The 13,662-nt window shown below is 47.1% G+C and overlaps 1 protein-coding gene across 3 annotated transcripts in view; it reads right to left on the bottom strand.

Annotated features, from left to right (window-relative positions):
* LOC119978716 (copine-8-like) overlaps positions 1 to 10,828 on the bottom strand; it is a 789,805-nt gene extending 778,977 nt beyond the window's left edge. The window contains exon 1 of one of the 3 annotated variants that reach the window (XM_038820547.1): positions 10,058 to 10,828. In XM_038820547.1, coding sequence (XP_038676475.1) covers positions 10,058 to 10,170 — 113 coding nt within the window. In that variant the 5' untranslated portion in view covers positions 10,171 to 10,828. The remainder of the gene's footprint in view (positions 1 to 10,057) is intronic. The other 2 variants (XM_038820548.1, XM_038820549.1) reach the window with 2 other exon arrangements.
* Between the last annotated feature and the right edge of the window lie 2,834 nt (positions 10,829 to 13,662).

Raw genomic sequence — 13,662 nt, 5'->3', positions numbered from 1 at the left:
ACACTAAGTAATGTTTACACTGTCCTTTTTACATCCAGAAGACTTACAAAAAACATAACCTTTAACAGAAGCACATCAGGTTGAAGTCACTACTGAAAACATTTGTAATGCTGAATTCACCAAATGATCAAGAGATAGTCTTTTCATGGCAGAGAGATCAATAGTACACCTGCGAGGGAACTTGGTGCGGGGTGGAGAGGGAACTTGGTGCGGGGTGGAGAGGGAACTTGGTGCGGGGTGGAGAGGACATCAATGGGGTGTTCAGATCCTTTTATGAGGGGCTGTACCGGGCGGTGCCCCCCAGGGAAGCAGGTGGGATGGACCGCTTTTTGGATAGGCTGGAGTTCCCAAGAGTAGGGGATGAGTGGGTGGATGGTTTGGGGGCCCCAATCGAGTTGGAGGAGCTGATCGAGGCATTGGGAAGTATGCAGGCAGGGAAAGCGCTGGGGCCTGACGGGTTCCCGGTGGAATTATACAAGAAATTTTCAGATTTGCTGGGCCCTCTGCTTGTGAGGACCCTGATTGAGGCTAGGGAGGGGGGGGGGGGGGGGGGGGGGGGGGGGGGCTCTGCCCCCAACGATGTCCAGGGCAATTATCTCTTTGCTCCTAAAGCGGGACAAGGACCCCCTTCAGTGTGAGTCTTACAGGCCGATCTCGCTCCTTAATGTAGATGTCAAGTTGTTGGCAAAGGTGCTGTCCAGGAGGGTGGAGCATGTGGTCCCGACGGTGATTCATGAGGATCAAATGGGGTTTGTAAAGGGGAGACAACTGAATACCAACGTGCGGAGGCTCCTTAATGTCATGATGATGGCGCCGGCGGCTGGGGAGTCAGAAATAGTGGCGTCCATGGATGCTGAGAAAGCTTTTGATAGGGTGGAGTGGAGTTACCTGTGGGAGGTGTTGCGGAGGTTTGGGTTTAGTGAGGGGTTCATTAGCTGGGTGAGGTTGCTGTACAGCTCCCCGGAGGCGAGTGTGGTGACGAATGGGAGGAGGTCGGCGGACTTTCAGCTTTCCAGGGGGATGAGGCAGGGGTGCCCTTTGTCTCCCCTGCTCTTCGCATTAGCGATTGAGCCCCTGGCCATAGCGCTAAGGGACTTGAAGAGTTGGAGGGGGATTGTGCGGGGGGAGCACCGGTTGTTGCTGTTCGCAGATGATCTGCTGTTGTATGTCGCGGATCTGGCTGAGGGGATGCCAGAGGTGCTGAAGATACTTGAGGAGTTTGGGGACTTTTCGGGCTATAAGCTCAATGTGGGGAAAAGTGAGCTGTATGTCCTGCACCCGGGGGATCAGGAGAGGGAGATAGGTGAACTCCCGTTGAAGAGGGCTGAGAGGAGCTTTAGGTATCTTGGGGTCCAGGTGGCTAGGACCTGGGGGGCCATGCATAGGCTTAACTTTTCAAGGCTGGTGGGGCAGATGGAGGAGGAGTTTAGGAGGTGGGACACGCTACCGCTTTTGTTGGCGGGCAGGGTCCAGTCGATTAAGATGACGGTGCTCCCGAGGTTTTTGTTTCTTTTCCAGTTCCTCCCCATGTTGATCCCAAAGGCTTTTTTCAGATGGGTGAATAATTCGATTCTGGGGTTCGTGTGGGCGCGGAAGGCCCCGAGAGTAAGGAGGGTATTTTTGGAGCGAAGAAGGGAGGTAGGGGGCCTGGCACTGCCCAACTTGTGTGGATATTATTGGGCGGCGAACGTGGTGATGATTCGCAGGTGGGTGACGGAAGGGGAGGGTGACGCATGGAAGAGATTGGAGGTGGCGTCCTGTGCGGGTACGAGTCTGGAGGCTTTGGTGATGGCCCCACTTCCACTCCCCCCGGTAAAGTACTCTACGAGTCGGGTGGTGGTTGCGTCCCTTAAAATCTGGGGACAGTGGAGGCGGCATAGGGGGGAAGTGAAGGCCTCAGTTTGGGCCCCGACACGGGGCAATCACCGTTTTACGCCGGGGAGAACGGGTGGGGGATTTGGGAGTTGGCACAGGGCAGGCATCAGACAGTTTGGGGACCTCTTCCTGGATGGGAAGTTCGCGACTCTGGAGGAGCTGGTGGGGAAGTGGAACCTCCCCCCTGGGAACGCTTTTAGGTATATGCAGGTCAGGGCATTTGTTAAGTGGCAGGTGGCAGAGTTTCCTCGGCTGTCGCCAAGGGGGGTGCAAGATAGGGTGCTTTCGGGGACATGGGTCGGTGATGGAAAGATCTTGGCTATTTACCAGCTGATGCAGGAGGAGGCCTCAGTAGATGAGCTCAAAGTGAAATGGGAGGAAGAGCTAGGGGAAGAGATTGAAGATGGAACGTGGTCGGACGCCCTGGAGAGGGTGAATTCCTCCTCCTCTTGCGCACGCATCAGCCTAATTCAGCTGAAGGTGCTGCATAGGGCTCACATGACAGGGGCAAGGATGAGCCGGTTCTTCGGAGGGGAAGACAGGTGCGGGAGGTGTTCGGGAGGCCCGGCGAATCACACCCATATGTTCTGGGCTTGTCCGGCCTTGGAGAGGTTTTGGAAGGGGGTGGCGGGGACTTTGTCGGAAGTGGTCGGGTCTAGGGTCAAGTCGGGCTGGGGGCTCGCGATCTTTGGGGTAGCTTCGGAGCCAGGAGTGCAGGAGGCGAGAGAGGCCGGCATTCTGGCCTTTGCGTCTCTAGTAGCCCGACGCAGGATTCTGTTACAGTGGAGGGATAAGCGGTCCCCGAGTTCGGAGGCCTGGATCAACGACATGGCTGGGTTCATCAAGTTGGAGAGGATGAGGTTTGCCCTGGGGGGGTCGGTACTGGGGTTATTTCGGCGGTGGAAGCCCTTTCTCGACTTCCTGGCAAAGGGGTAGAGAGTGGTCGGTCTCAGTAGCAACTTGGGGGGGGGGTTTGGGGATGGTTAGGGGGTTTGTTTTTGCGGCGGTGGGTTTGCGATGTTGTTATTTTCTTCTTTCTTGTATTGCTGTTGGTTTTTTGTTATTATTTATTTTGTGGGGGGGGGGGGGGAGTTCTTTTCTTGTCTTGGTGTGGAAACACGCCTTGTTTGTTTTAAATTGTGGGGAGAAAATTTGTTATTGAAAATCTTGAATAAAAATTATTTAAAAAAAAAACAGTACACCTGCTCTGTCTGGCTTCAGCTCCAACACTGACAACACAAAACTAAACACACCCTGCAGCAAACAGCCTAAAACTAAAGTAAAAAGCTGACAGACAGCCCAGCTCCACCCACACTCTGACATCACTGATAAACACACATTTCTAAAAGGTACATTTCTTACACACCCATTTCTTAAAGGTACTCTCACATGCCAACACTGCAAGTATCTAGGACAATATAGGTCCATTGTGCTAGACTTTAATTATCACTCAAATTGCTGGTCATGTACTTAACAAAACATTAAAAGGAACAAAGATACAGTGACACGAACAGGCTTTCCAGCACTGTTGCCCAATATATGTATTACATCTTAATTCATTGTTCTGAAACATTTCAAGCACCATTAACATCTGCAAAAGGGAAGACAATCACGAAGCTTGAGTGCACACAAGTCAAGCCATCTGTTTACTGCGGATGTCAATGAAGCAAGGATCCTATGGGTAAAAGAGCATCGTATAAATGCAAAACATCCTGGAAACAGTAAGAGTATCGAATAAGCCAAGATTATGTACAGAAATGGGAATGGAAAACCTGTGCAGGAGAAATAGAACAAAGAGCTACAAGAATTAAATGATCATGTAAATTCAGAGGGCAAGTAGCTCTGTTATAATATTTGTTTAAATTACAAGAAAATGTAGTGCAACAATAAGACATCAACATAAGAGGACATTTCAATATGAAATTAAACAGCTCTCCATTACCAAGTGTTCAAAGATAATTGAAAATGTCACAAAATCAAATGTTTGGAATCTTTTTTTAAAAGATTTTTTTTAGCATTTTAACATTTTGGAAAACAAAAACATTACACCCCCAAATACAATACATCCTGCACCAACACCGCCCCCCCCCCCCCCTTCCACAAAACAGTTAACGGTAACTCGCACTCCGAAATGCAAAACAAACAAACCCCATCTCTTTGCCACCTTTAGGGCAAACTTCACCTTCTCAAGGGGAAAGAACTCTATTTGATCCCCAGCCATGCCAAGACACAGGGTGGAAAAGCTGACGTCCACCCCAACAGAACCTGCCTGTCAGTGTTCAGCGAGGTGAAGTTTAAAACATCTGCCCCCACTTCTGTCTGCAACTCCGGCAAATACGATACCCGAATATGGTTCCAGGAGAACCGATTCCAAATCCATATGCAGGATCACCGACATGGTGCTGAAAAATGACCCCAAATGTATCCAAACGGGCAGGACAAGAACATGTGCACATGATTAGCCAGACCATTCCCACACCATTCGCAAGTATTCTCTTCCCCCCTCGAACAGTTGGCTCATCCTTGACTGTCAAATGCACCCCATGCACCACCTTCAACTGCATCAACTCCAGCCTCGCGCACGAGGTTGCGGCATTCACCCTGCGCAGCACCTCACACCACAGTCCCTCCTTCAGCACCATCCCCAACTCCTCCTCTCACTTGGTCTTAACCCCCTCCATAGACAGTTATCCTCCCAAAAACCCACCCTCCAACCCCATTACCGACAGCACCTCCTCCAACACCAAAGAGGCAGCTACTATCGGAAAGTTCGGAAATCCTTTCTAGCAAAGTCCCGCACCTGTATATACCGAAAACTCTCCTCACACGGAAACCCCAAACTTCCCCCTCAAAAAAGGTCCAAGCTTGCCAACCACGCGTCCAAAAACAAATTCTTCATCTCCTTCATCCCTCTCTCTTCCCATCCCTGAAACCTCGCATCCATCCTCCCTGACTCAATTCCATTATTCCTCCTCCGGATCGGCATCAGCCTCGACCCCGCTCCCAACCTAAATTGCATCCGAATCTTCAAGTGGCAACCTCCACAGGACTTCTCAAATACTTCCCTGGGCTAAACAGAAGCGGTGCCGTCGACAGCACCCACAACCCCAACCCCCTTCAAGAATCCGCCTCCATCCTCACCCGTAAAGCCTCCGCCTCCTTAATCCAGCCCCGCATCTTCTCCGTGTTTCCTGCCCAGTAATAATACAACAGGTTCAGAAGGCCTAACCAGCCCCCCCTCCCCTCCCTCCCTAACTGCCAACCCCTCTGAAGTGCCACCTTCTTTATCAAGACCACTTTCCCTGTTGAAACAAACCAACCTGTCATCCCTTTGAAAAATGACTTAGGCAAAAAGACCGGCAGGCACTGAAATAAGAATAAAAACCGTGGCCAAATGTTCGTCATAACTGCCTGCACCAATCCGCCAGTGAAAGGGGAAGACCTCAGTAAATCCACTTTCATCCTCCCAACCAGACTCGTAAAGTTCAGCTTACAAAACCACGCCCATCCCGGGCCACCTGCACCCCCAAATACCCGAAATGGGTTGTTGGCACCCGAAACGGCAACATCCCACTCCAAACCCTCACCCCTGGAGAAGGCACCACAAAATACTCACTTACCCCAAATTCAATTTATGTCCCGAAAATGCTCCAAATCTCTTAGGCAGACCCCCACCGAAGCACTCGGGTACGAAATATGTAACAGCTGATCATCCGTGTAGAGACATCCTATGCTCCACCCTCCCACCCCCCACCCAGCAAAATACTATCCCCTTCTGATCTGTTACAGTTCAAAGTTCTGCTTAACTGAGAAGTTCAGATTGAATCTATTAGTCACAAGAACTGTTCCTGTATTTTAGCAGTGCAAATCTAAACAAAGTTGGAGTTGCATTAGAACTGCCAATCTAAAACTATTCATGCAATACAAAGTGCAAATGAGACGTTGCTAAATAAACATTATTTCAGTGATAATGAGGTCAGTAACAAAGTAGCACAATGTAATCATGTTTGAGAACGATGGCTAATTTTTAAAACCCGTGTGGCCATTTAAACAGTCTCATTGATCTATGCATTGTTTTTTATAAAAATGTTTCGGTACCAGGTTGGAGGGTAAACTGCACCTGCATGCGATTACCATTCAAAAGTGATTTTACAGCCAAATGATTTTTGCACGCTCAAAGATTTAAATCTGGATCCAACTCCAGAGTTGTTCCAGGGCTTTCCCTTCAACAAGGGAAATAGCAGTGTAACTGCTTGGCGTTGTGTTGGTAAGCGGAGAGCAAAATTACAGAAACTAATTCTAAATACCCAATAATGATTTCACCTGGAAAAACCAAAAGTATCAAAATGAAAATTCAATTGATCAGCGGAACACCTGAAATATTTGAAACTCTACCTAGGTTTGAAATGTCAGGAAGCTGCTACAAGTGCACTTCACATCTTTTGTAAGTACTAATCCAATACTGCATTTGGAATTTATAATCGGTAATTTCAATGATTATAATGTGATCTGCCCTTGCACTGTCAAAGCAGTTCTCAATATATTGTGATCCCTGCAAATTAAATACAAGAAGTTGGTACAAACCTTGTATGCTTTAAATGCTTATCCAGAACGACGCATTTCAAGGTGATCACTCAATCTCTTGGCAACAGTTGTGTGTGATTGCACAACATTAGAACACGAATTTACAAATTTGCATTTTTCCGGTGACAATGATATGAACATCTCTAGTCTAAACATACCTGTACATTCTTAAGCTCAAGAAAGGCACATGGAAAAATACTTGGTACTCTAAATTTAAAAAAGAAGAAAGGCACATGGAATAAACAATATACAAAAGATAGGGCAGCATGGTAGCACAGTGGATAGCACTGGCACCATGGTCCCAGGTTCAATTCCTGGCTTGGGTCACTGTCTGCGTGGACTCTGTATGTTCTCCGGTTTCCTCCCACAAGTCCCAAAAGACATGCTGTTAGGTGAATTGGACCCTCTGAATTCTCCCTCTGTGCACCCGAACAGGTGCCGGAATGTGTCGACTAGGGGTTTTTCACAGTAACTTCAGTGCAGTGTTAATGTAAGCCGACATGTGACAATAAAGATTATTATTAACTTATTATCAATAAACCATTGTGCACTGAATCTTGAAAATATTGGCAGGTACTTATTTGTGGTGAAATTATGGTTTTGAACGAAGTGTGTGGCCGGGGGGAGGGGGGGGGGGGGGGGGGGGGAAGAGAGAGAAAGAGATGGAATTCTGGAAACTTAAGTGTTTTTTATTAACTGGCACACAATGAGATTATTAGATCAGGCAACATGTTGGAATTTCTGCAGCGTCTACCTCACACCTCTTGGCTCACCAAAGCCAGCCCTCCTGTGAGACAAGCCTGGAGTGTGGTGGAATACTCTCTGTTTGCCTGGGCGAGTGCAGCTTCAACATTTGAGAAGTTGAACACTATCCAGAACAGAGTACATGTAGTCCATTTGATCAATGTCCTCCAGCTGCACTGTCTAATGTGTACTCTGGCTGCACTATATAAATGTGTGTAACATCTACTGCAACAACTCACCAAAATTGCTTTGGCATCATTGCTCACATCAGTGTCTTCCAAAAACAAGATGTGGAGATGCCATTGGACTGGGGTGAGCACAGTGAGAAGTCTTACAACACCAGGTTAAAGTCAAACATGTTTGTTTCAAACACTAGCTTTCGGAGCACTGCTCCTTCCTCAGGTGAATGAAGAGATATGTTCCAGAAACATCTATATAGACAAATTCAAAGATGCCAGACAATGCTTGGAATACGATACTAAGTATGTTTCTGGAACATACCTCTTCATTCACCAGAGGAAGGAGCAGTGCTCCGAAAGCTAGTGTTTGAAACAAACATGTATGACTTTAACCTGGTGTTGTAAGACTTCTTACTATTCCAAAAACAAAAGTAAAAGCCAGAATACAAAGGGCCGCCACCGCCAACGAATATACCATGCTGACTTGGGACATATATATCATCATTTCTTCACTTGTGTGATTGTGATCATTGTGTGAGCCACTTCAATCACACAGACTGCAGAGTTTCAAAAAGATCCACCTCCACCTTTGCAACAGGGAAAGGCAATAATAGTAACACCACATCCCAAGAATGGAAGAGAAATTCAGTGCATGGCATCTACAATGTGGACACACGGTAGATACAACTTAAAAAACAAAAGGAAAGTCATTACTTTCTGCATAATGCCTCCGCTATTCCACATGCTGTGTACTGGTTGAATGGCAAGTGTTGTCTTTTAAAAAATTGCTGAGGAAACGTGACATGAAAATAATCCAAGGATCTGACCAGGCAGAAATTAACTGGTGCTTGGGACACGTGCTTACATTCTCACAAAACCCCTTCCAACAGAGCGGGCTTGTCCCAATTCATAATTGATCAAGTCTTTGTTTATTAAAATGAAAATCGCTTATTGTCACGAGTAGGCTTCAATGAAGTTACTGCGAAAAGCCCCTAGTCGCCACATTCCGGCGCCTGTCCGGGGAGGCTGGTGTGGGAATCAAACCGTGCTGCTGGCCTGCTTGGTCTGCTTTAAAAGCCAGCGATTTAGCCCCTTAGGGGCTGGTTTAGCTCACCAGGCTAAATCGCTGGCTTTTAAAGCAGACCAAGCAGGCCAGCAGCACGGTTCGATTCCCACACCAGCCTCCCCGGACAGGCGCCGGAATGTGGCGACTAGGGGCTTTTCGCAGTAACTTCATTGAAGCCTACTCGTGACAATAAGCGATTTTCATTTTGTTTATTAAAAGTACATGTTTTGAACAGATTCAACATATGGTGCAAGGTCCCAAAACTTAGCAGGAGGCAAGAAAATATCAAAGAATCAATACGTTCTGGAACAGATCAGAGAGAGAGAAGCAAAATCACTGCCTTTCAATTCCCCTTCCGTCAGTGCTGGATCAAAGACCAATGGAAGAGGATCGAAGACACGTTGTAATAAAAGCAATTCCCGAGCTCGAGTTTTATGACTGACTCACCTGACGACCAATGAAGGAGGGAGGAGTGGATCTAACTGGAGGGAGCGCGAAACTGCCTGGGGATTGGAGCAAGGAAACCCAGTGATCAAACTCTTCACATCCCTTTCGATACGACACTCATCGATTCGGAAAAAGGACTCGGAGGGTCGCAAGGGAAGGAATTAAACGCAAAAAAACACCCATAGGCAGAAAATCACTCCAATTTACCACATTATGGTAACCCTTCAATACTCAGTGAAGTGTTTTTTTAATACAAGAGAGAAACAAGGACAAAAAAAACATCAATTGGTGAGCAAGTAGTCATCTGTTGGGAACATTTAAAGGTGTGTTTTTTTTAATGGGTTTCCCCTCCAAAGAAGATGCTGAACTGGTGTCACAACTGCCCCAGGGATTGGGGAGGAGATAAATCTGAGCTGTGCCCACAGGTTGTGTGTTCAAATACACAATCTAATTCGCCCTTTGCTAACCAGAGCCCCCAAGTTGAAGGGGACTGTGGTGTTTTGCAATCAGATTCAAAGAAAAGAAAATGACCTAAAGTTACTCACATACCAGGGGGCTTCCTTCATCAGGTGCGAGTGTAATGGAATAGCTGTTTACACCTCACCGTCGCCTAACACAGATTGTGTCAAGGTTCGCGATCTTAACGCTACGACACATCAAATGAATTTCCCACCACAGCAAACTTAAATGCACTGCCAGGCGTCAAATAAGAAGTCTTACAACACCAGGTTAAAGTCCAACATGTTTGTTTCAATCACTAGCTTTCGGAGCATTGCTCCTTCCTCAGGTGAATGTCCCCACGCTGCACCCATTCACCTGAGGAAGGAGCTGCGCTCCGAAAGCTAGTGTTTGAAACAAACATGTTGGACTTTAACCTGGTGTTGTAAGACTTCTTACTGTGCTCACCCCAGTCCAACACCGGCATCTCCACATCAAGGCATCAAATAAACAACTCAGCATCGCTCGCGCCAACTGCCGTCCCTCATGCAAGGGGCAACACAGATGCATTCTGCAATAACACCCATTTGTAAATTTCATCTGCGGTCGAAATTGCACCGTCTTCATTCGTTAACAAATAAATAAAACTTGAGACCCTCCCTCCTCCTGCAGCTACAAAGCGGAGAGCCGCTTTGTCAGCATTTCGCCAGCTTGCAACACATACCTGCAGGACACGGTAATCTCCACTTTAGTGGCCGGGATGCTTCCTTGGATGGGGTCGAATTCGCTCACAGAAGCCATATCATCCAATTTGTCCATCGCGTCTTCCATCGGCATCCAGTAATCCCAGGCTGGTTCTCCCAGCGCCAACGTCACGCCACAACAAAGCCCAGGGAATGGCAAATTAAAGGCTGCCTGCCCTCCTGGGGGGGAAAAAATTGGGGGAATCGAGAGTTTGGGCGCTGCCGACCCGACACTTTTTTGCCTTTGACACCGAAACCACTGGCTGCACTCAAAACTGTTCAGCGCAACCGTTCTCTTGGATCTAATTGCACAGCTCACACGTTCGCTTAATTACAGTTTACCGACTGAAATGATATGCTCCGCCCTCCGGTCTAAAGATAACTTACACTGCTGATCACTGTCAAGCTCTCTGGAAAGTACGAGCAACCGACTGCTGAGGCATTATTAATGCAATGGCACAGACATTACTCCCTCACAGTATTTGACAGTCACACGTTGAAACAGTGCCTCCGCCGTGAATATGAGGGTTGACTACATGGCTCTTTAATAATGAATAGTGTGCAAATAAAGTGAATTCATTCATCTAGATAAGATGGCAATAACCCCTTATTAGTTGATGTGCATCAATACTGATCTTGAGGTACAGTTTTGACAGCACGACCATGATTATTTCCCCGTGTCACTATTAACAACGGCACACCCATTATGATCGTGGTGCAGAAGGACCCACTTTGGTACATTAAAGTTTGCTAAGTGACTTCATTATTTTGCAGTTGAACCAGCGCTCACAGCAAGCCTACAGGACAGACTATGCTGCTTATGCTAACTTTATGACAGCACGCTCCCGCTTGTGAACGTGTGCATCAGTCATTTCAGTTTTGTTCTGTATTGTGGCGGCATTAACTTTTGGAATTCCATAATAGTTGCAGCACCAAAAGCAAGATTTGACAAGTAACTCTTCCGCGCCCCCTAAAGGGCAAACCTTGAGAAGCAAGTATTCAGGGTGTTTCACAGAGGCGATTAAAAAGCATTTGAAGACATCTTTCACCCCCCTCTTTATTCAGAATGGATTACAATCAACTCCGGCGGAATCGGACAGGATGCGTGGTGTAATGCATTGAAGCACATTCACTTCAACAATCTGTATAAACCTGCTGCTAACCTCACTGCCAGCAATGTGAAGCAACATGGTCAACTTGTTTTGCCCCCCCTCCCCAAGCCGTTTTGCCGCGTTCGGGGCTTTCTAAGCAAAGTAATCGCCAAGAATTAGCATCAATGTCTGGAGCCGGTAAACAAACTTTGTTCCATGTCGAAGTGCATTGATATTGCACTGCAGCAGGTCGGCAAGTTAGCAATAGAAATGCCATTACCACATTAATATTTGCATCTTTGCTGCTACGTTTGAAGTTGAAATTTTAATTGAGTAATTAGACTTTATCTCCTGCAACATCCCATATGCATCATTCTTAATCCTCGCTAACACCATGTTTCCTGGGAAAACTGGGAAATGGTACTTGGTGAGGTTTCACAGACCAGGAAATCATTGAGTCAATCATATCATAGAATCAGAGAATCTGCACAGCGCAGAAGGAGGTCTTTCCGTCCATCAAGTCTGCACTGACCCTCTGAAAGAGCAGCCTACCCAGGCCTACTCCCTCACTCCACCCCCATACCTATCTTACACATCTTTGGACACTATGGTGCAATTTAGCATGACCAATCCACCTAACCTGCACATCTTTGGACAGTGGGAAGAAACCAGAGCACCTGGAGGAAACCCACGCAGACACAGGGGGAACGTGCAAACCCCAAACGGACAGTCGCCCAAGACCGGAATCGAACCCGCAGTGCTAACCACAGTGTCACAGTGCGGTCCTACTTCACACAAGGTGCCTAATGAATGCAATTGTATCAAACGGCTGTGGGTTCAAGTTCCAGAGACTTGAGCGCAGAATCTAGGCTGATGTTTAAGTGCAGCACTGAGGGAGGGCTACACTGTCAGGGGCACAGAGATATCAAGCAGAGCCCCTATATCAAATCTCAGGTGGAAACCAAAGATCCCATAGCACTATTTTGAAGAACAGTAGCAGAGTTCTCTCAGCGCACTAGCCAATATCTACCCAATATTACTGAAACTGATTTTCTGAAAAGACTTGCATTCATATAGCTTTTCTCACTGGAAGTGTCAAATTTGCAGCCAAGGAAGTGTTTTTGAAGATGGTCGATGCTGTGAGCCAGACAGTTAATTTGCGCACAGCAAAATTCAACCCCCCCCCGCCCCAGAAAATGTGATAATGGCCAGATAATGGCCAGAATTTACCCCCTGTTCACGCCGGTGGTATATTTCGGTTCCACCGATGGCCCACGGGTTTCCCGGCAATGAGGGTTCCAGTCAACGGAAATCCTGTTGACAATGGCGGGACTAGAAAATTCCGCTGATGGACGCCTCCGCCGTTGATAAATGTGCTGTGGGTTGGGTCGGTAATCATGCCTAATGTGTTTTTGCCATGTTGATTGAGGGGTAAGCATTGGTCAGGACACTTGGGGTGACCTTTTCCAAATGGGACATTGGGCTATTTTCCATCCATCCAAGATTGCTTCCCAACCACGGGGCAGCACAGTCAATGATGCAGCACAATCCCGGTGCTGCCGTGCAGTGTCAGCCTTTCCATCAGTCAAGCCCTGATGAGTGGGCTGGGGGGGGGTGGGGGAGGGTTTGGGGGGGGGGGGGGATAAGGGGCAGGGAATTTAACCAGCAACCCAGTGACTCAGAGGAGAGAGCGGCACCAATATTTGGGTGGTAGTTGTGGGATCTTGCTGTGCTCAAATTAGCTGTTGGTTCCCAAACCACATAGAGCCATTAAATCTCTACAGTGCAAAATGAGGCCATTTGGCCCATCAGGCCTGCACCAACCCTCTGAAAGAGCACCCTATCTAGGTCCACTTCCCCACCCTATCCCTGTAGCGACACTTAACCTGCACATCTTTGGATTGTGGGAAGAAACCGGAACTCCTGGAGGAAACCCATGGGGAAAACAAGCAAACCTCACACAGACAGCTACCCAAGACTGGAATTGAACCCAGGTCTCTGGTGCTGGAAGGCAACAGTGCTAACCACTGTGCCGCCCCATCATTGGCTACACTTCATAAAATACTTGATTAGCTGTGAAGCACATTGGAAGGTCCTGAATGACACTGCAAAAATATAAGTTATTTCTTAATACTTGGGAACCTGTGACTTCCCTGTCTCATGAACAATATGACTGATCATTCAAAATTTTGGAGTGGTCCATATGAGGCTGTAAAATGCTATCAAGTGTCCTATTTAATCCTCTGTTATCCATTGCTAGTGCCTGGAACCTGATTTTCATCGTATGTTATTGTTTTGAGATTAACGTTGCAATGGAAGAGATTCACAGTGAAGGAAATTGATATTAAGTTTGCAGGGTCACCATTTAGTGGCTAAAATAACACCATAATTGATTGATATTTATTGTTACATCTACCGAAGTACAATGAAAATTATTTTTCTGCGGCCAAGGGAACGTACACAGTACGTACATAGTGGACAAAATAATAATCAAC

This window comes from Scyliorhinus canicula, chromosome 15 (assembly GCF_902713615.1).
Source record: "Scyliorhinus canicula chromosome 15, sScyCan1.1, whole genome shotgun sequence".
Classification (NCBI taxonomy): domain Eukaryota; kingdom Metazoa; phylum Chordata; class Chondrichthyes; order Carcharhiniformes; family Scyliorhinidae; genus Scyliorhinus; species Scyliorhinus canicula.
Note: the sequence above shows the minus strand (reverse complement) of the source record. Positions and strands in the feature narration are given on the sequence as shown.